Source organism: Typopeltis vanoorti, chromosome 1 (genome assembly GCF_054136105.1).
Source record: "Typopeltis vanoorti isolate ZY-2024b chromosome 1, IOZ_Tvanoo_1.0, whole genome shotgun sequence".
In the NCBI taxonomy this organism is placed as follows: Eukaryota; Metazoa; Arthropoda; class Arachnida; order Uropygi; family Thelyphonidae; genus Typopeltis; species Typopeltis vanoorti.
Genome location: NC_143549.1, coordinates 32,348,817 through 32,373,084, shown reverse-complemented (window position 1 = coordinate 32,373,084; position 24,268 = coordinate 32,348,817). Strand labels below are relative to the sequence as shown.

Genomic DNA, 24,268 nt, shown 5'->3' with positions numbered 1-24,268 from the left:
CTCATCGTGATACGGCTGTTAAGGAACCATTTCTGATAAAATAGAGATCAGTCTGGCCACCTATACTTATTCCAGCCCATACTATCAAACTCCCACCTTGATGCTGGGGTCTTTCACAAACAAACTGTGGATTATTTCTTGTTCCACTTTTACACCATATCAAGATATGTTGGTTATCTGGTTGCAGACTGAACTTGGACTCTTCACTGAAAGTACACGAGCCCAATCCTCATTTGTCCAAATGTTGTGTTCCTGTGACCAAATTCTTTGGGTTCTTTTGTGATTTACAACCAAGGATATCTTTCTCTCCAGTTTTCATATCGCCTTTATCATCTCTAATTCCTTTTACAGCACTCTTTCTACCATTTCTGAGCTTTTTCAACAACCTCCATAATATAAGAATATTTTGCCACCTTCTTGATATTTATTTTCTATGTTCTTACCAAAGTCTTCCCATGACTTTTATTTAGCTAGTTTTACACAGTTGTAATAGGTTTCAACATATAATAAGAACACAGATGGTTAAGAAAATAACTATTTATTAACTTAAAGCTAATATTTCGCTGGTATTATATCCAACATCTTCAGAGCACACAACACAAAGTTTGTTACAAATGTAAGACAACCACAATCCGGTGTAACAGTGGGGGCTAGTATAAGTGATTGCAGCGTGCAACACAAGACTAAAGTCCTAATATGTCGCCATCTAGGTTAAAAAAAAAAAAAAAAAAAAATCAGAGTTTTGAAATAGTAGTCAAAAAAAAAAAATTCAAATTGAAAAAATATAAATTAAAAAATATTAATTTGGTCTTAGGATGACTGTCTCCCAAATCTTTGGTAGATTTATACAGCCATACTTGTTAAGGTTTGGAGTATGTTTTAAGGCTTCTGTTGATTCCAGGAACAACTTCTCTGACTTGTAGAAGCTTCTGTGCATTACTTTTGTTTCTTTCCAATTGATCCTGTGTGTAGGGGTATCCAAAGCATGGTCGGCCAGACCTGACTTACCATAGCGAAAGTGTCGGATATATTTTTTGTGTTCACTGAGGCGGATGTCCACATTTCTTCCTGTCTGTCCTTAGTAGGCTTGATGGCAAGAACAGGGCACTTCATAGACACCTGGATGTGATAAAGGAGTACATTTGTCCTTAGGTGAATGGATGAGAGTTGCTAATTTTATATAAGGTTTAAATACTGTGCGCAGTTGGTGTTTGTTAAGCACCCTAGATATCTTTTCAGATGTGCCTTTAATGTATGGGATGGTGATGGTTTGGTTGTAGTCTTCTGTGGTAGATAGAGGGGATTTATGGGTAGCATTTAGTATGTTATCTATTTTGTGGGGATTATAACCATTGATTAAGAAGGTCTGACGTAGGTGAGAAAGTTCAGCAGTGAGAGCAATGTCATTGGAACAGATTGCTCTAGCTCTATGGGTTAGTGTTTTTAATATACCATATTGTTGAGAAGGGTGATGGTGTGATTGTTTGTGTAAGTATCTCCCTGTATGTGTGGGTTTTCTATAAACCGAAAATGATAAGGAACCTTCTGGAAGACGTGTGATCAGTGTGTCCAAGAAGGGCAGGCAGTCATTTACACAGTGTTTAGCTTTCTTACATTTGTCTATGTATTCTCTAAGAGCACAAGCTGACTTATTTGCCAGGAACTTTTGATAGGCTTTCTTCTTTTCCTTCACTGCCTCTTTAACTTCCTGTGTCCACCATGGAGTTCTAATTTTTCTATCCTTGCAGACAACTTCACCACATCCCTCTCTAGCTGAATCAATTGGGGCTTTCTTCAAGGCTTGCCACTGAATAGCCAAGATATGATTCCTGTTCTCAAACTCTTTCATTTTTTCTTCAATAATCTTTGTGTATTTTAGTCTACAGTTCACATCTGAGAGCTGCTCAACTTTTATTCGTTTTAAAACTTTCTTACATGTTCTTCTTTTCAATATGAAATTCAATTTTATCCTGCTTAAGACTAAACGGTGATCACTTCCAATTTCAAATCTTGTGTACACTCTAGTGTCCTGCACCAGAGAGAAAACATCACTATCAACAATAATATAGTCAATGAGATTTTTCTTATTCCTTGCCTCTTCTCTCCATGTGAATTTGTGCACATTTTATGTTGGAACATGGTGTTAGTAATAACCAGTCGTCCATGTCCTGAGCAGAAATCCAACAGGTATTTGCCATTATTATTAGCTTTACTCTTTTCTCCAAATTTTCCCAAAATATTTTTGTATGTCTGATAATCATTTCCTACTCAGCTATTTAGATCCCCAACAAGGACCAACTTTTCATTTTTCATTATTTCAGTTGCTTTCTCTAAAGCCTCAAAAAATTCCTCCACTTCTACCTTAGGAGAACCTTCTGTGGGACCATAGGCACAAATAAGTCTCATTGTCCAGTTCTCCATTCCGATATTTGCCCACATCACTCTACTTGAAATTGTCTGCCATTCAAGAAGATTAGCCTCATATTTAGTGTTGAATACTATGGCTAACTCCCTTTCCTTGATTGTCATTGCCTGAATATAACATTTTATATTTATTACTCAGAAAAAGCTCACCAGTTTTGGTCTTTTTTGTTTCAGTCACCCCTATTATGTCGATCTGGTACTTATCGAATTCCTCAGCTAGCTTCCATTTCTTTGCCATTTAGGCTTCTTATGTTGATAGTACCATGTTATGTCATTGCTTTCTCCCATATTTTACTTTTATCTCTATTCTTCTATTCCACAATTGGACCTAAGAATTATCTAATTTTGGGGCTGTCTCCTTTTCGGATATTGACAAATTTATATTTTTGAGCTGCGCCAGTCAATACCCTATAATAGAAGGGACTCTTAATCAGAGAGACATTCCCATAATTTCATGCATATGCTCATTAACAAAACTCTTCACTAAAAGTATGTAAATTTCAGCTAACAGTTGATGTTAACATTTCGTGATCTAAATCTAATCTAACTCTATAAACTTTCACTTCCCTCCTGCTTAGGTTCAGATTTTATGAGTGGTAGTTTGATCTCATATTCAGGCAAAACTCAGGTATAAAACAAAACATGTTTATTTGGCTCTTAAGACACATATACAACTATAATATATCGCACATTCAATGGACTCAAGGTCATGCAAAATCAATTCATACTAAGTTAATTCTAAGGTCATACTAAACAATATTAGACAAAGGAAATAAACACAGTACTATATAGGCAATAATTCTCTTCCAATAAGTTACTCATTAATATACACAGATTTAACATTAAAGAAATTCCAATCAGATTCTATCTACTACACTCATCTCATACATTGAATTCTATCACACTCATATATATTTGTTCCCAGACTATTTGTATAATAGAAACCAGCTATTACAAATTAGAATAATCACTTAGAATTCTCTAGTAAACTGTCCAACTTCAACCATTACACAACTACTTTCTTTCCTCTAATGTAACTGAATAACATATAACAAAATTTCTGTACTTTACCAACTCTATGCTGGAAATCAGGTCTGGCAGATACGTCTACCTTTTGTTAAGCACGATTCGGTACTTCCATCTCGTCCACGTGTAGAGTCTGGTTGCCGTCTGAATAGGCTATGCTTCGCACCTGGCGTTGTCCTTGATTAGCTGCTGGACATACTCGTATCTGCTGCCGCTTCTCAGGAGACGTTCGCCATTCCTGTCCGATGGGATATTTAGTGAAGGCTTGTAACTGCTGATGCAGGCATCTCACGCTCAGCTCCATCTGAAATCTATCAAACATCTTCAGGAATAGGCTCGCTGTCCGATATCACTGCCCCGTCTCATGTCCATCTCGATCAGAAAAGACCAAAATCCCAGGAGTAAAAAGCCTTGAAAAATGGCATGAATCACCTTTTATTCCTACTTCTTTCGCCTTCTTTTTCCTTCTGTTTTTTTCACACGGCACTTCTCGATCTTGCCCCCTGGTTGATCTCGTATTCTCCTTCTACTCTAGGAGAATACGGGAATCCCGGAAAGCGAACTAAAGTTACCTTCCACGTATGCCACCCGAGGCCCTATGCTCAAACTGCACGGCTCGCAGGCAACCTTTGGACTACTGTTTATAACTTACTCAGTGATTTACTGTATACAAAATTGTCTTAATGAAATTAATATTTACACATAAATTCTCTACTTAACAATTTTGAATAGACAACATAGAATTATAATAATTTACATGAAAGGAACATATATTGTTACACACACTTATTCATTTCTTTTATTTTCTGCTGGAATGCAAGTTTCTCCTACAGCTTTTATATTAAACTTGTTAAATCTTGAATGAATAGTTTCCTTTTCCAAGTTCTCTATTCAGGATCTAACAATGACCTTCAATTCTGGTGATACTGAGTTGGGATGTGTTTTAGGATTTGTTCCAGTAGCTGACTTTTTGCTGTTTGCCCTGGTTCCCTAGTGAAAACAATGGGGACCTTGTTTAACTGGGCGACACCCCAGCCAGCATGAAATTCTATCATGTTGTACCATCATTTAATATTGTAATTTAAGCCAATAAGAATACAGTTTGGTCAGCTAAATCCCAAATTGCCAGCCCATCCTCGTTCGTTCAGTATCCAGGAGATACCTAACAGGGTGCACCATGAGAAGGTGAGGATTGGACATTAGGTCAGAAGCCCTGGTCGGTTCTCTGCGTTCCTTTAAAGGCTATGTGGAAGTCTCCTCTCAGTTATACAGCTCTGATGCTTATTACTTTTTAAGAATCTTAATCCTAAAGATGGATGAATGATCCCAACAACAGTGCTTGTTTAGTAACATTGTGGAATCACAGAACTACAAATAAGATGTTTACTATAAACTGTTTCCAAGTATGTAAATGGTACATAAAGTTACTGAAATGGAAAAATAAATAAATAAAAAATAAATAATTACCGTATTTTCACCTTCTGTAGTACGGACATTATAAGCATAGCCAAAGAGAATATCTAATAATCCCAACAACAGTGCTTGCTTATCTGATTTCTCTAATAAATGTATAAATCGTCAAAGAATTTTTTCTATTAATTTTTACTTTACTACTTGGGAAAGTAGTAAAAAAGACATTAGAAATGTTATGAAGATTTTAAAATTCTGCTTTAATTCAAAAAGGTATTTAAGCAAGTTGGGATATGCTGAGAGAATACAAAGAAAAATATAAGCAATGTGCAAAACTAGATAAAAAGCAGTCATGGGAAAACTTTAGTAAGAATATAGAAGATAAAGGTGAGGTGAAAACTGATTAAAATTATTCTGGATGTCTGGAGTAATGAAAGTGAAAGTCTGCTGAATGAAACAGTGATGAATAGTAGTAGAAAATTCAAGAGGCACTGGTTGGCTGAATGGTTAGCATGGATGTTTGTGATTATCAGTGAAAATACCAGTGGTGGGTGGTAGATGGCGCTGTGTAGTTGAAGTTCATTGTAGTTGGTGGATTGAGTGGTGGAGAGCTGTAGATTAGGTGCCCTCCCTCGATGAGTCCTTGGTCTCCCTGGAGGTGTCATGTAATAATAATAATGTCGACATTGAGGGAAAAAAAAGTGAAATGTGAAAGGCATCCAGAGTAGATATTAGAGCAGAAATACTCAAATATAGAGATATAAATTTTACATTGGCTATATTACATAATTCAGAATGTCTGGTCAAAAGATTGAAGCAGAGCTCTCATAGTATCAATCCACAGAAAGGAAAATAAAACAGAAGGTGGGAATTACATTCTGGATAAGATTTATGTAAGCAGACTTAAGAATAGGCTTAGAAAATTTGGAAGGGGAGCTTATAGGACAAGCTGGGTTCAAGCCAAATAGGGATTTTCAATATCAGATTTTCACTTAAGATAGTTGAGGAATCATGGAATATAACAAGAATCAGCATTACATTTTGTAAATCTGGAAAAGGTACATGACAAGGTGCCAAGAGAAAAGTTGCTGTTGAAAACACTACAAATATATACTGTAAATGGGACATTATATCAAGGTATACCTAATCAATATCAGAGTTATATACGTCAGCAATTAGAATTCAAGGAGGCAGAGAATCAGATGCGAGACAAGGGTGAACATTTCCAATGTTATTCATCAATATCAAAAATGAAGATATTCAACTGAGCTCTCTAGTTTGTGCAAATGCTAGTATACTGTTAATAAATTCAGTACAAATTCACATGAGAAAAATGATATACTGTGGTAGCCAAACAATAAAGTTGTAATTAATTATCAGTGGCTCCAACAAATATATCACAATTAAAGCTTTTTTTTTTTTAATGACAATTTCATACACAAGTTGGGCAAAGTATACAATCTACAGTTATTCAAACTAAATGTGAATGAGTACCTTATCATTATTACATGACGCCTCCAGGGAGCCCAAGCTCATCGAGGGAGGGCACCTACTCTACAACTCTCTGTCTCCCTCAACCACCTTCATCTACACCAGTGTTTCCCAACCTGTGGTCTACAGATCCCGAGGGTCCACAGGACAGTTTATTTTCATTAAACTTTATCTTATCATGTTGCTCACACCTGGGATATTCACAATGTACATCTCTGGCTCTTGAGGCCCATGGTTTAAGTAAAATTTAACATGAATGTTGGTACCGTTACTTCTTCCCTTTGTAAAGCAGAGGTGAATAACGAACCCTTTGTAATTTAATTTAATAAATTATTATAAATTTAATTTAATAAATTATAATTTATAATATTATATTGGGTTTGAGATTTATAATATAATTTATATTATAAATAACTTTTATATTATACAAGTGTGTTTTTCTCAGTTTAATATTCAGTTTTTCTGCTTTTGTTCAAATAATTGAGTTCACAATGAAACTTCTGATTTTCAATTTGTTCACGATCTTATTTAGATCTGGACCGGTGGTTAAAGTGTGGATTGTTGAAATGCAAGACAACGATAATCTGAGTGGATCTAATGTTGTTGAAAATAGTACTAGTGCAGATAAAGTTCCTTCCCTCAAATCGAAGTTGCAAATGGGATTTTCCATTCTGAATAAAGACGGCGAAGACAGACCACAGCGTGTTCTTTGTTGTGAAGTGTTATTTAATGAATCTATGAAACCGTTGAAGTTCAGATGCCACCTTGAAACAAAACATGGCGAATCAGTTAATAAGCCAATAGAATATTTTCAAATAAAAAACTAACTTTGTGGTTCACAGAATTTAGTTAAGGACATTGTGTGTGGGGGGAAAAAAAATGAAAAGGCTGTTCTTGCCTCTTACGAAGTCGCCCTTCTGATCACTAGAAATGGAGAACCCCCATACAATTGGGGAAGATTTAATTTTGCCTGTGACAAAAGCAATAAAGAATTTGTTTAGTGAAAAACATATCAAAGAGGTGTCTCGAATATCGTTATTTGACAATACTGTGAAAAGAAGAATCGACGAGATGACTCAAAATGTGAAAGATATTTTGCTAGAACGGTTACATCATAGTGAATATTTTGCATTGCAGTTGGATGAAAGCCACGATATTTCAAATAATGCTAATTTGCTAGCTTCTGTGCATTATGAACACGAAAATAAAGTTTGTGAAGACTTTGTTCTGTGAATCGTTACCTCTTCATACAACTGCTGAAGCCTTTTTCAAAGTTGTCAATGACTTCATAACTACAAATAAACTTCAATGGGAAAAATGTGTAGGTATCAGCACAGATGGTGCTCAGGCAATGTCGGGAATACATAAAGGTTTGGTTGCACGTATCCAGAAAGTCGCACCTCTTGTGAAATGGACACATTGTTGTATACACTGCAAAGTATTAGCTACATGCCGTATGCCCTCCAAAATGAAACCATTCTAGACGAGGCAGTAAAAATTGTCAATTTTATTAAAGCCCACCCTCTTACAAGCCAGTTATTTTCTGCACTTTGTAATGAAAGGGGAAGTGATCACAAACACTTATTATTGCACTCAGAAATCCAATGGCTGTACCGGGGTAAGGTTCTGACGCAGCTGTTTGTGCTTCGTGACAAAGTAAGGTTATTCCTCATAAACTCCGAATTTGAGTTAACACGCTATTTAAATGATTTCACATGGCTCTCATCTCTTGCTTACTTGGTAGACATTTTTAACATCTTGAATACTCTTAACTTGAGCCTTCAAAAAGTCCATCTGTCACTACGTTTCCTGTGCAAGACAAGATAGAGGCAATAATCAAGAAGTTAAATTTGCGGTGCAACCGTATCAAGAAAGGAAAATACGATTCCTTTCACACACACTGAGTGATTTCATTGATTTCAGTGAACAACCCCTTTCTAGTGATGTTGATGAAAGTATGATTGAACATATCAGGTCATTGGTGTCTCAACTACGTCTGTATTTTTCACTTTGTCCTAAAAAAAAAAAATAAATAAAAATAAAACAACTGGATGAAAACTCTTTCTAGACTCAGAATATGAACTTCCTTCTGTCGAAGGAAAACATTTTATCGAGCTGTCCTGTGATTTGACATTCAAAATGCTGTTTCCTTCATTACCGTTACTAGAGTTTTGGTTCCAAGCTAAGTCTGTTTACTCTGAAATTTCCAAAAGGGCTGTAAGACATCTGTTGCCATTTGCCACTACATATCTGTGCGAGACATCATTTTTTCATCTTGTATATATGAAAAATAAATACAGGAACAGAGTTAACGTGGAGCCAGATCTATGTCTGAAATATCCAGTTTTGATCCTGACATGCGAAAGTTGACACCTGAAAAACAGCACCAGCCATCACATTAGGCGAGTGTTAAATTCATAATATTAGGCCTAATTGATATGTTCATATTCTTCCGAATATCTCCATTTATAACAGTATGGCATTGTCATAAATGACACATTTAGTGTTGTAAAATTGTAATTTATTACTTCGTCTTAATGATATGCAAAATATAAAAAAATTTCCATTTTGAATTTTACGGGGGCCATGATGAATTAACATTCGCTACAAGGGTCTGCGACATCGAAAAGGTTGGGAAACACTGATCTACACCAATGCCATCTATTGCCGACCACCACCACTAGTATTTTTACAGAAAATCACAAACATCCATGCCCACAACGGGATTCAAACCCGCAGCCTTTTGGCTTGAGAGCAGATATGCTAACCACTCTGCCAACCAGGTCGGTTATTACCATGGATAGGTAAGAAGATACTCGTTCACATTTAGTTTTAATATCTAGATTGTATAAGCTCTACAGCAGTGATGAATAGTAACTTTTGAAATCTATAATATCTAGAATTCAAGAAATCTACAATTTTCCAATTGTAGATTTCTTGAATTCTACAATTCAAGTTGTAGAATTCTACAATTCAAATGTTCAGAGAGTAGCACTAGAAGGGATAAATGAAAAGCAGAAATTTTTTCAGTGGGTTTGGATTTAACAGAGGGCAGAGAAATTATTGATGGCAGTTCAGATAAATATTGGCTATGGAAGTATTTGTAGACTATGCAAGAGGAGACCCCCAAGTGCCATGAAAGTTTTATTTTTGTCCCTAGAACTTTAACTCTCAGCACCATCCAACTAGTATAACAGATTTACAACTTTATGAGTATATTCACATTATTAAAATAAAAAAAAAAAATTTAGGTGAGACTTCCTGTTATTCATACAGCTCATCCTGTTTAACAGGGAATATTATACATAATCCTTTCCTCTTGTTTCTCAATATATGAAGAACTCATCTTATAGGTATTATTGTTGGTTTTGGTCTTTCACAGCTTATTCTTGGACCAACTTATGAGTTTTAAGGCAGAATATTTTAAAATTAGCATACTCCCATCTCCTGCCGACAAAAAAAAAATTATTAAAAAAAAAAAAACAATGGTTTATTGATTAAAATAGTACTTGCATTATGTTTCACTCATTTGAGTTGTATGTAATATAGATTATTATATATTCTAGTCACAGTTTCAACCTATCCTTTCATGCAGCCTAAGTGATACTTAGAGCAAAACTGCAGAATTGTAAAGAATGGGCACCTGATCAAAAATTGTCCAGTTCTCTGTATTCTTTTTATGATATGTATATGAAACTTTAAGTTATCTAGTTTAAGTTAAGTAATACTTAAGTACTATTATTAATATCTATTACCTATATGAGAAGAGATGAAAGAATTGTTGGAAGAAGTGAGAAATAAAAAAGAGAAAAAAAAACTAATTCAGTTTATTACTGAGATATGACAGCAATTCAATGTACAGGCTGTATAGAAGAAATGGGTGTAAGTTTTTGTATGTGTGGAGTGAGTATGATGGTAGGAAATAAAAACTTGCATAAGAGGGATGTCCTGCACTTTAGTTCAAATATGTACATATAAACATGATAATGATATGAACATCAATGAATATGGTAATGCATCTGATGAAGGGGGTGTATATGTATGCTTTGGGTTCAGACTGAGTATCTGGGAAGGAAAAGAGAAAGTTGCCAAACTGAGCCAAGCACACTGTAGATGTAAGTATAAGAAAAAGCCAGGAGCATCAAGAACAAGGGAGTTCAGTGTTATCTTGGTTAATACAATGTCATCTAAGATTACTGGACTACTTTAGTAAAACCAGACTACCAGTTAGATGTTACTGGGATCAAGAGTAAAGGATATAGTATTTTTAGAAAAGACAAAACAGACAGGAGAATGAGGGATACTATTAATGACATTTGATGATTTCAGGTCAGTTAGGGTGAAAATGCAAAAAAGCAATAACAGTAATAATCCAATGCAGCAGTGAGTTGAAGACTATCTGGTTGAGAAGCAGAAGCTAACAGGATAAAATATATCGTAGAGTGTTGCTAAATACCTGGCAGTTCACTTGTTAGAAAAAGAAATGAATCAGCAAATTACCTTGATAGGTACTACACATGTAATTCTTAGGAGTAACTTGCATTATATTTGAACATGGATTGAGCAGCAGAGAAAACTCATGATAAAGAATGGAGAATTTATTGTGCTCTTAAAGACAACTTTTTTTTTAAGTAGTACATGAAAGAAAAAAAAAGTAGGTCAAAAGGTGTTAGATTTGATCACAGTATGAGAAAGTTAAGAATATGACTTTGCCACTAGCTGGTGACAGTGATCATATCATACTGATTTGGAAAGTAGCTAAGCACTTGGTGATCCAATTAAGAAGGGTGGTCCAAGGGATAGTTCTATTACCGTCTCAGTTACTGAATGAGAAAGATATGCATAAGGACACTTTGAAAAGGCTTAAATGAGGTAACATTTGTTCCTAAAGTTCAAAGAAATAAGGTGGGAGTAAAATGGATGTGCAATCTTATTAAGATATCCATAAAAAGATGGTCTGGAAGGAATATTGTGGGAATAAGAGAGAGAGAGAGAGAGAGTGTCATGAAATATGTAATATGCAGGCTGGAAAAGTTATGAGTATTGTATAGCAAGCTAAATTGAAGTACAAAAAGAAAATGTTTGTGCAGGCTAAATGCAATCTTAAAAGAATTTTATCATTATGCCACAAGTAAAAGAAAAAAAATGAATGTGGAAGAATAACTTTGCTGAGTGCAGATAGTACCCTCAAGTCAGATGTTGATGCAATTATTCAAATAATGAGTGCGTGCTTCAATAAGATCTATCAACTAGGTGATCCCAGGGATATAGCAGTGTATACACCTGGGATCAGTCCTTGGACCATTATTGTTCAATCTATATCTTAATGTCATTGGAAAGGATCCGACATATGTTCAATTGTTTGCTGATGATGAAAAGGCAGGCAGGGCAATCAGGGATGCTACTGATATCCAGAACTTACAGAAGAAATTAAACAAGCTGGAAATTTGGGCAAATAATAATGGCTATCAGTTCACTGTTAGTAAATGTAAAGTTATACACTTTGGTGTGACAAGATTTCCAACAGCATATTACATTGGTTGGATTATGCTATGAGAAACTGAATGAATAGGGATCTTGGAGGTGGATAGGAATTTACAGTTCAAAGGTCACATTGCAAAAATTGCAATACCATGGAGAGGATAACTGCAGTGCTGAAACAAACAGGATTATATTGGAAATACTGAATGTAGATCATGAGGACAAATTGAGAATAAGACTACAGACATTGGCAAATTAGGAAATAGTGATAAAAATTTCTGAATGGGTATTATATGATATCTTTTGATGAATTTCTTGTATATGGAAGGTGGAGAAAGAACATGAGGTGTCTACAGAAGTAAAGTTTGTGCATGGCTAAGAAAGGAATAAGAACAAGATTTTCTCTTACACAGAGCAATGAGCAATCATCTAGTGTGACGAGTTGAAGAGAAGGGATGACAGCTGGTCATACCCTCTACCTTATCCCAATGGTTCCTTGACTATCTGAGGGGGAGGGTCTCAGATAATTATAATAAGTTTTAAAATAAGCCAAGTCAAAATCATTCAGTTTGTACTCTAATGAAAACAAATGAGACAGTAATTGATTCATTCTTCAGAAAAAAGCAAGCAACAATATTCATATTTAATTAGTACAAATGTTTGAAACTATTATTAAAAAAGGATATATTCTTTGTTAGGAAGTCTTCTCATTTGTTGTTTCTCTTGTTCTTGGAACTGAACTAGAAATATAAAACCATAACCCTTTTATAATATTTTGCAAGTTTGTTTTATTTATATAACAATCTTTTACAATTTTGTAAATACTAAATCCTGTTTTGTAATTATAAAGAAAACACCAATGAAATATATTGCCTTTCATTTAATACTCAGTTTTACAAGGGGCTATTTGCACCTATTTATTTTCTCAACTGTTAGCAAAAATTCAATTTTCTATTTTTCTTTGATATGCAAAAAGCGTATAATACAACATTCTTTAACAATATACATATTTAAATTTATAAATCTATATTCATAGTTTTAAATTCAAATTTTATTACTGAAAGCAAAGTATTGTTGCAGCAAAAAGATAAGGACCATAAAAATGACTAAAATGATAATTTCATTCAATTTATGAAACACTGCAGAAGAGTCAGAAGAAAAGTGGAGAAATCAAATTAAATTGAAGATGTGTATTTTTAATTTTGATGAAAGCAAATTATTTGGTTACTCTATCACTGTAAGAAAATATTTTAGATATTTCGTGATATTCAATTATTTACCATGGCCATTTTAACTTGGTAGATCTACAAAATTTTTACAATGTCAAAAAAGTTTTTAATTAATTGCAACTTTTTAAAATTTAAAATCTGAAACATAAGCCATGTAAGCTCCTGATGTAAGGAGGAGGGAAAAAAACCTAAGTGCTTTATGGGAATGGGACCACCCCTTTTCATAACCTGCAGGCTTAAGATTACTGGTTAACTGAAAATTTTTAAATTAATAATATACAAGATTAAGAAACAATGTGGAACACAAAAACCAAATTTTTTTTTGACATATCTTTACTTGTTATATAATTCTACTTGTAAGCTGACAGAAAAAGATAATCAGATTGAATCTAGAAAACGACCCTGGAATATAAAAGGTAAAACAAAAATGGAAACGACAAAATATAATACACATAGAAAACTGGAATGTAAGAGGAATAGCATAATGAAAGAATTTTTAAAATAGCAGTAATCACTGAAACAAAACAGAAATTAAAAGGAACAATGAGAACTGAAAATTTTAATGTGATATACAGTGGAGTCGACAAAGACTAAAGAGCACAAGCAGGAGTCATGATTTGGATTCATAACTCCCTTTCAAAACAGTTAAAACATTATAAATTATGGAATGAAAGAATAATAGAAGCTAGAATAAAAATAGATAGAGGCTATTTAACAATAATTTGTTTATATGCCCCAGAAGAAGAAAGAGAACAGGATAATATTGATTTTTATAATCAACTACAAAACATATATAATAAAATAAATAAAAATGATTACGTAATTTTAGCAGGAGACTTAAATGCAAGAATTGGAAACACGAAAATTAATAATAATAATATAGGAATACATGGAGAACATACTCTAAACAGGAATGGTAAAAAATTGATTGACTTTGTTGTTTATAATAACCTAAAAATAATGAATTCCTTCTATAAACATAAAGACATACATAAATATACTTGGGCAGCATGAGGAAGGAAATCAATTTTAGATTATTTTATATTAAATGAAAAGACAAAATTTTCACTAGATGTTAGAGTTCACAGAGGATATGAAATAAGCAGTGACCACTTCCTTGTTAAAATAAAATTAAGATTACCACCTAAATGGCTACAAGTAACAAGAACAGAAAGAAAATTTGAAACATTTGTTTATAAAACTAGACTATTGAATGACACAAATGTACAATGGCTATATGAACAAAGAATTAACCAGTATCTAGATAAAATAAAACAAAATGAAGAAATAGAATAGCTTAATATATAAACGATACTAAATGCAGCAGCAAATGAAAGCTTAGGAAAGACCAAAAAATTCAATAAAAGAAAAAAAACTGAAGATCTGGGATGATACAATGAAAGAAATAATCGAAAAGAAGCCTATCACAAATGATTAAGCAATAAAAGATTAGACGATGAAATAGAATATAAAAGAATAAGAGCCATAGCTAAAAGAGAAGTCAGAAAAAGACAGAGGATCATGGAACAAATTTGTTTCTAATTCAGAACATGATTTATATAAAAAAAGACCCAATGTACATAAGATTTTGAAACACTTAAATGCAGATACTGAAGAAAACATAAAATTAAACACCGAATTGAAATTAGAAGAATTTCTAATTTACTACACAGAATTGTTCGGATAAATATTTTAAAAAAGACAACTGGCAAACAATTAACGAAAATGAAAAGGAAATAACTAAAGAAGAATTAGAAATCAGCCTGAAAGAAACAAGGAAGGAAAAATCACCCGGAGAAGATAAGCTAGGTTCAGAACTATATAAATATGCAGGAACAAGATTCAAAGAAAAATTCTTATTATTTTTAAATAAAATTTATTCAACTGGTATCTCCCCCCCCCCCAATAGAATGGAAAAAAGCAATTGTGATGCCTATCTTTAAAAAAGGTAATAGAGATGGCCCTAAAAACTATAGAAGTATCAGTATACTAAATTCCTGTTACAAAATATATAGCAGAATCTTAAAGAGCAAACTAATGAAATATTCCAAAAACTTTATTTTAGAAGTACAGAATGGATTTAGAAAAGGACGATCATATATAGACCCGGCCTTTTGCCTAAAATTAATAATAGAGAAAAGAAGAGAATACAATTTAGAAACACTTATTGCATTTATCGACTTTGAAAAAGCATCTAACACAGTTAAAAGAAACATTATTTAACATATTAAAAGGACAAATACCAAATAACATCCTAAAAGCTATCACAAGTATATATGAAAATAATCAAATACAAATGAGATTAAATCACGAGCTATCATATACGAGAGAGATAAACCAAGGGATCCGACAGGGATGTCCCCTCTCGGGGACTCTTTTTAATATCTACTTAAATGAAATAATAATAAAATGGAATAAAAATTTACATCAAGGAATTCAACTTTCTCCTACACTCTCCTTTTTGCCGACAACCAAATAATAATTACAAATTCTGAAGATAACTTACAGAAAGCTATTTTAGATCTAAATGAGATGGCCAAAGATTATGGTATGATAATATCAACAAAAAAATCAAAAACTATGGCCTTTAAAGGACAAGATCCAGCAAGAACTAAAATAGTAACAGATAACAAGATCTTAGACCAGGTGAATTTATTTAACTACCTAGGATGTATGATCACATATGAAAATGAAAAAGATATAAACATAAAAATTGCAAAATATTTAAAAATAACAGTGTAATTAACTCTATATTTAAACCAAACCTAGTTCAAAAACAAACCAGACTAAAAGTATACAATACATTAGCCCTACCAGTCTTAATGTATGGAAGTGAAACTGGACAATAAAACAAAAAGACAAACAAAGATTAATAACAGCAGAAATGAAGTTTATGAGAAAAACTGCAAAATATACCCTATTTGATCACAAAAGAAACGAAGATATTATGAAAGAATTAAACCAAGAACCAGTAATAGAAAAAAGTAAAAAATATAAACATAAATGGATGGAACACGTTCAAAGAATGAAAACAGAAAGATTACCAAAACAAGCCTTAAAGTACAAGCCATTAGGAAAAAAGAAAACCAGGGCATCCTCTTAAACGATGACTTCTAAGGCCAGAACAGGCCATGCTAGGCCTAAATCCTTGATATGCATGATGATCTTTACTTGTGTAAGAAAAAAATTATGAATGAAACTAAATTTGGAAGACAATGTATTTAAAGATTGCATTTAAATATATGAGCTGAAAAACAAAAACAGACTACCGAGTCAACAGTATAAATAACAGAAATAATAGTAAAACATGTGATAAGCTTGTAGAAAGTTTTTCCACTTGATTGTTTTAGCATCCCATAATGCAATGCACATATCCTTATGGACATGTGCAATGCTATGCATTATGGGAAAGACCACTACCCAGACCGGTTTCGACCTTTATTGAGGCCTCATCAGTAGGAGCCAGACCCAGAAGTGATACCAAGGTCGAAGTAATGTAGAGGTCATATTTCCATACACAAGTAGCCAAATGGTGTCACAGCCTATTACTAAAATACTCTGGATTAGAGATGCAAGTTGAAAGCTTTTCCACTTGGTTATACTATAAATTAAATAGCATCAAGATTAGGCATTTGCCTATTCCAGTTTCACTGGTCTCCCACCCACCACCACCCTTTGGCTTATATCCACCTCTTTTGATAGCCAATATCTATCCTTCCTAGACAGATGTTTTTTCCATTTCTCTATATTCCTTTGAACTTTTCATTTAGGTTACAAATATCTAGTTCTTTTCTGATGTCTTCATTTCTTACATGGTCCAATTTTGTGCATTCTTTAAAATTTTCTTTTAAAATTTTGTTCTTAAAAATCTCATCTCTGTAGCCTGTATTTTACTTTCATCTTTCTTTTTAACTGTCCACATTAATTTTCTATAATTATTTTTGATCTAATATGATCCCAATCTTTAAATACCTGACTGAAATTTTAAAATTGTATTGTTGACTTATTTTGTTTAATTCATAAAACTGATTTTTGAGGGTCATCTTCATTGTCTTGTAATATAATCTGATTATATGCATACAACATAGTATTGATGACAGTTCTTCTGTTTAACTGGATACTTTGTTTTATTGTTTTCCATATTTTAATAATCTGATCAAATACACGCACACATTGAAAGAGTTGGAGATAAGCTACAACCTCTGACAATGTTTTATTTCAATCTCTTCTGTTAATTTATTAACAAACTGTTACTGTATTTTTGCATATTTATATAAACTTTGTATAGCTTCTACCAAATATAACGGATATCCTTGTTTTTTCATTATATTCCATAGTTTTTTCTGTATTTTATCAAAAACTTTCTCATAATCTATAAAGGCCATATGAGTCTCTAAATTAAATTAGTCTTTTTTTTCAATAATTTGTTTTAATACAAATCTTGTCTATACATGATTTTCCATGTTTGAAACCATTTTGTTCTTCTGAGAGTAGTGTTAGAAACACTGCAAAGTCTTATTCAGGAATAAGAAACTCAAAGAGTTTCATGCCGAATATAGTAGAAACTATATAAATTTCGGCGATTCCAAGCATAAGCAAATACCTGGATACTGCAGCAACCGACCCTTAAGGTAGTGCAAGCTGAGGCAACTCATGTCTAAGGTGGAGCAAGCTCCGATCACTATTCTTGATATTTACCCATAATGTGAACTTAGCTCCTAGGAGCTGTATTACTGTTCTACATTATGAGAAAAGGTCACTACCCAGACCGGTTTCAACCTTTATTGAGGCCTCATCAGTGAGTAGGTAGACCTAGTTAATATCAAGTTTGTAGCGAACAGAACTTACAACCCTTCTATGAGTATTGCTGAGAGGTGTCCTAATAAATTATTAGATATATGAAGAGCCAAAGGCTTCAATTCGGCGACATATGACTTGTTTAAATTAATGGATATTAAAGGTTGTAAGTTCTGTTCGCTACAAATTTGATATTAACTAGGTCTACCCACTCACTGATGAGACCTCAAAGGTTGAAACCGGTTTGGGTAGTGACCTTCTCTCATAATGTAGAACAGTAATACAGCTCTTAGGAGCTAAGTTCACATTATGGGTAAATATCAAGAATAGTGATTGGAGTTTGCTCCACCTTAGACATGAGTTGCCTCAGCTGGCATTACCTTAAGGGTCAGTTGCTGCAGTATCCAGGTATTTGCTTACACCTGGAATCGCCGAACTTTATATAGTTTCTACTATATTCGGTATGAAACAATATGGGATGTCATATCCCTTAATTTAAACAAGTCATATGTCGCCGAATTGAAGCCTTTGGCTCTTCATATATCTTATTCAGGATTTTAATTCAAATTTTGTAACCTGTATTTATTCCTCTGTAATTTCCACAATCATCTGTCTTTCTTAAATATGGATATAACTTTAGCTTTTAACCAATCTGATGGAACTTCACATTTCCTCCAAGTTATTAATTTTAAGAATCTGATGTAAATATTCTTTGCCATATTTCCAAAGCTCTGTATTTATGCCATCTAATTGTTTTAGCTATATTACTTTTCTATATATTTGTTTTTGAAGGAGTGATTTGTATGCCATTTGTTTTTCTATATTTGTGTTTCAGATTTTTAACATTTTTCTTTTTCTTTCCAAGTACTTCAGAGGCTGTTTTAAGAATTATCTCTATTAAAGTTTTCCATCCTTCTACACCTTCATTGATTTGGCTTCTTTTAGGTAATCTTTCTTATTTTCTTTCTTTATTCATTTCAAGTAAACACGTGCATCTCACACGTAGAACTAATTTCTGATTACTAACGATATAATCAATCATAGATCTTGTTCCTCTGCCATTCCAATACGCACACATTTTTTTTTTTTTTTTTTTCTAAAGTATTGGTTATTTTAAAATTATTGAAAGTATAGAAGTCTAATAGTTCTTCATTCAAATTTTTCCACATTTTAAGACATTTGGGATTGGATTATTTCCAATGCTAACATTAGAGTTGCTAAGCATTAAAGATGCTAAGAAATTATATTCTTGGTTTCATCCTTTACCCTAGTGTAAGCAAACAAAGTTTGCATGTGAAGTCACGTCATGAATGTAATACTTGTATATAGAGATTTACAAGTAGTCCAGTCATGAAGTGACCTCATGCACAAACTATTTGCTTACACTTGGATAAAGGAGAAAACCAAAAATATAATTTCTAGGCATCTTTAATTTTACAGTATAACCAATATAGAGATTTACAAGTAGTCCAGTCATGAAGTGACTTCACACACAAACTCTGTTTGCTCATACTTGAATAAAGGAGAAAACCAAGAATATAATTTTTAGGCATCTTTAATTTATAGTATAACCAAGTGAAAAAACTTTCAACCATCTCTAATTCAGAGTATTTTAGTAATAAAGTGTAACATCTTTTGGATACTTGCATTATGGAAATATGACTTCTGCATTACTTCAACCTTGGTATCAATAGTCTGGGTCTTGTTCCCACTGCTGATACCTAAATACAAAAGGTCTAAACTGGCCTTTCCCACAATATACGTCTATAAGGATAATGGGATACTAAGGCAATTTGTGTGAAGTCATAAGCCTCTATATACAAGCAGCCCAGTCATGATGTGACTTCATCTCAAAAACTTTGCTTTCACTTGGATAAAGGATGAAAAACAAAATTCCTGACATGTACCCTCAAGAGAGGTACAAGATATTATGAAAATCTCACATCATTACTAACTTCATATCAGCAATTTTCCAAATCAATCTGTTATCTGTCAAGACGCCAACATTATCAGATCTTATATTTCTGTCTTCTAAATTACTTTTTACTGTATCAATCCGCATATATTTTGGTCTTCCTCTGGATCTTTTTTCTGCAACCTGGCAGAGAACACTTTTTTGGAAATCTTTCCTTTCCCATTTTGTTTAAGTGACTATACCACCTGATATTAGCTCTGCTAACACATTCCTGGATGCTAACAACATCAAGTTCTTTCCTAATATTGTTTTTAATACAACATTGCCATCTGTTCATGCCCTTAATCTTTCTCAGGATTCTCCTATCTGTGGTATAGTCTTTGGTCAAGTGTTATTTTTAACCCAGCTGTCAGATCCATAAGTTAAATTGGTTTGAACACCGTCTTGTATACAGCTAATTTAGTGTTTTTACTAATTTCTCTCTTATTCCATATAAATTTAATCAGTTGAATTCTTACCATACCAGCTTTGATTCTTTTGTCTATTTCCATATTTAATTTACCATTTGCCAGCGAAAGTTGGTCGATTGGTAGAGCCTCTGCTGCTAATGGCTCACACAAAAAAGTTAAGCAAGCTTGAACATGGCTGAGAATAGTTCGATGCTATTGGCACACTCTCCCTCGATGAGTCTATGGACTCCCTGGAGGTCACATAATAATAATAATAATAACGAATCTTCACTAAAAATTGTGCCAAAGTAGCTGAAATGTTTTACTTGTTCTATAGGTTCTCCATTCATGACATAGTTGATATGCTCAACGTTACTGCCTATTTTCATTTCTTTATCTTGTTATTGCTGATTTTCATACCAAATTTATTACAACAGTTATTCATTTCAGTCAAGAAATCTTGCAGACTTGCACTGGATTTATTTAAAAATATAACAAGCTGAGATTAACATCTCCAATTCTGATATCAGGTTTAATGCTACTTTCCTTCATAATGTGATCCATACAGATAATGTACATCCTTGTCAGCCACCAGATTTAATATCAAACTATCTTCCTGTACTTCCTTCAATTCTAACTGTTGACTTACAACTCAAAGACTAAGTATTGCTTGGTATGATGTCCAATTGATACCATACAACTATAGTGTTTTGAATAGCTTCTTTCTTGACACCTTGTCATATGCCTTTTCCAGATCTACAAAACTTAAATATAGATTTTTGTTAAATTCCCATGATTTCTCAACTATTTGTCATAAGGTTAAAATATGATCCTGACAGCCTCTATTTGGCCTGAATACAGCTTGTTCTTCATCAAACTTCCCTTCTACAATCCTTCTCAATCGTTTCTCAAGTATACTTGCATAAATCTTGCCAGGAACACTCAGTAGAGAAACACCATGGTAATTCTCACATTCAGTTTTATTTCCCTTTTTATATATTGATACTATGAGAACTCTACTCCAATCATCTGGAATTCGTCCCTCTGCCCAGGCCTTCTGAGGTATGCAGTGCAGCCAGACTTATACCTCCATACTTGAGCATTTCTGGTCAAATATCATCTACTCCTGCTGCCTTTCCACATTTCAGGCTTTTGATGGCTTTTTCTACTTCAGGTATAGATATGCATTCCTGATTGCATACTTGTTTATTGTTTTTTACCACTGTGCTATTACTGCTCGTTTCTTTTAGCAATTTTTTTGAAGTAATTACTCCACACAAATATCTTTTTCTCCAGGTTTCACGTCACCTCTGTCATCTCTAATTCCTTTTACAGCACTCATTCCTGAGCTTTTTCAACAACTTCCAGAACATCTTGCAACCTTCTTCATATTTATTTTCTGTGTTCTTATCAAAGTCTTCCCATGACTTTTGTTTAGCTAGTTGTACACATGACTTCACTTTCTTACATTTTCTCTGTATTCTTTAAGAGCACATACTGACTTATTTGCCAGGAACTTTTGATATACTTTTTTCTTTTCCTTGACTGCCTCTTTAACTTCCTGTGTCCACCATGGAGTTCTGATTTTTCTATCCTTGCACGCAACCTCACCACATGCCTCTCTGGCTGAATCAGTGTTTCCTTCAGGGCTTGCCACTGAAGAAAACACTGACGTAAGAATAAAAGATGAAGGAATATCATGTGCATAAGGATGATGATAATGTCAGTTATGATAATTATAAGCAGCAGGCCAGAAGAGTCAAATGTTTTGTGGAAAGCTAAGTCTGATTATGAAAAGAAACTGTGTCTGCATGTTAAAGACAACCCAAATCTATTGTTATACTGTAAGTAAAAGAAAGAACGAATTTGAAAGAATAACTAATGAATTTAGCCAAAGGTTGGTTGATTGGTAGAGCCTCTGCTACTAATGGCTCACAAAAAAAAGTTAAGCAAGTTTGGGTGCGGTTAGTAGTTGGAAGGAGATCAACCATTCGATGCTGTTGGCACACAACTCTCTCTCGATGAGTCTTTGGACTACCTGGAGGTGTCATGTAATAATAATAATAATGCAGATGGTATGCAGGTTACTGATGCAGAAGTAATTCTTACTAATGAGAAGCCATTTTGCTAAAAGCTATCAACCTGGTATATGCAACATTGAACTCACTTCTACCTCTTTACTATATGAGGAAATTCATGTGTATGAGGAGGAAGTAACAGAGCTGTTGCACAAACTGAATAAGAATACTACGATAGAAATTGATGGGATACTAGTACAGATGCTGAAAGAGTGTTCAGCTGAACTGGCCATTCCTTTTATCAGGCTATAATTTGAATCTAAGAACAAGAAAGATTTCATAGAAGTGGAAAGAATGAAAGAACTTGTAGGCAGACATGTTGGTACTTTGGCTCACACTAAATTGTTATTAAATATTCTAATTACTATATTAATTCCTGCCTGATATGAATTCAAAAACCAACTCACTGTGATTGATCTATTGCTAGTTTTCGGGATCGAATTACATCCTGCCAGCTGCGCCATTTATGTTGTGACTTTTTCTTATCCTTTGTCTTTACTATCCTCTCGACTCCGTCATTTATGTTATTGCCCTTTTCTTATCTTGTTTGCTATTTCTTTACTTAATTAGTTGTTTACCTTTTATCTACCCTTTCTTAACTAACCCAATATTCTATCTTTCTTAAATTCAAAACTCGTCTAACACTGTACCTTACTTATACACATTTATCCCTTATAATTTAAACTCTGGTGTTGTACCACCTTACTCCAGTCCTGAAGATACTTTCAGGCGCAAACTTTGTTTGCTCACACTTGGATAAAGGATTAAACTAATTTTATTCTACAATCAAACATTCTCTCCTTCAGTGCTTTGCAGTCCTATTTGCCTCTCTATGTCCTAAACAAACAATCTGAAGAAGTTCACCCTATAAATATTAACACATTTATATTTATGCTGCGCCAGCTAATACCTAGGTAGAAAGGATTCTTGTTCAGGGTGACCCCTTTAGAGAGTTAATGATTATTTGATCAAGCATAAATTTATCCCCCCCCCCCCCCCCGCTTGTCCTTTTTTTTCTTACAGTCGTGGCTTACTTATTGCATTAGTAAGCATGGGTTTATCCCGCTTGGTTCGTTGTTATTTTTATGAGCAGTAGTTTTGAATTCATATAACATAGGCAGATCAGGCAAGTACATGAATGAAACAATTTAATGAGCTTTAAGGTGATACACTATAATACATTTCAAAACAGGATAATATGGTTGCACTCAACTCAGATCAAAAGCTCTAATTAACTTGTACTTATCACACATAATAAATCTTAATAACCTTAAATACAATCATAAAGTAAAATTCATAGATTATCATTAAGCCATTCGGATACCCGCGGCTATCAGTGAACACATCAGCACAATTACACTTTTAGTTTAACATAATCTTGTATCTATTCGGCCTCTTGGGCAAACAATTCTTAACACTGTTTCGGACATGTATCTAGTTGTATAGTATCTAGGCTACTCTTACAGTTCTTTAAATTCAGTCCAATTTAAACGTTCACACAGGAAATTCACTCTCTTCTTAGAACTGGAATTAGTATTTCTACATTACCATTTCTGTCCTTGAATTCTTAAAACTTGTTTCCGCCTTGTCTAATCATCAAGGCCTTCAAATGTAGTCACTTTGGAGGATATCTTCTGTAGATCTGTGCGAGTAGAATCTCCGAGGGAAACGTGGGAGGTGGCACGGTAACATCGCCTTGAATGGACAGCTCAATTTAGTCCCTCCGTCATACGACAACATCACAGCTATCCTAGAGCACGGACATAGCTTGGCCCAATACGAATGCTACGACGGACGAACTAAGTGCCTTCCGCGACTGGCCAGGGACTTCCCTCCTACGACGAGCAGGACCACTCCGAGAGATCAGGAATCCAGGAAGAAAAAAGATCTCAAATCTTCATGCAAGGCCTTTTTGTTTAATTTTCTCCTCTCGGTAAATCTCGATATTTGCGATACGCGCCAACTCGG

At 33.9% G+C, this 24,268-nt stretch overlaps 1 protein-coding gene across 1 annotated transcript in view; it reads right to left on the bottom strand.

Moving 5' to 3' along the window:
• Positions 1-24,268, bottom strand: part of LOC150109873 (protein SHQ1 homolog) — a 169,836-nt gene that overhangs the window by 45,974 nt on the left and 99,594 nt on the right. The window contains exons 9-10 of the mRNA XM_090415535.1: positions 12,519-12,572; positions 4,918-5,018 (exon numbers count right to left, since the gene is read on the bottom strand). Coding sequence (XP_090271661.1) covers positions 4,918-5,018; positions 12,519-12,572 — 155 coding nt within the window. The remainder of the gene's footprint in view (positions 1-4,917; positions 5,019-12,518; positions 12,573-24,268) is intronic.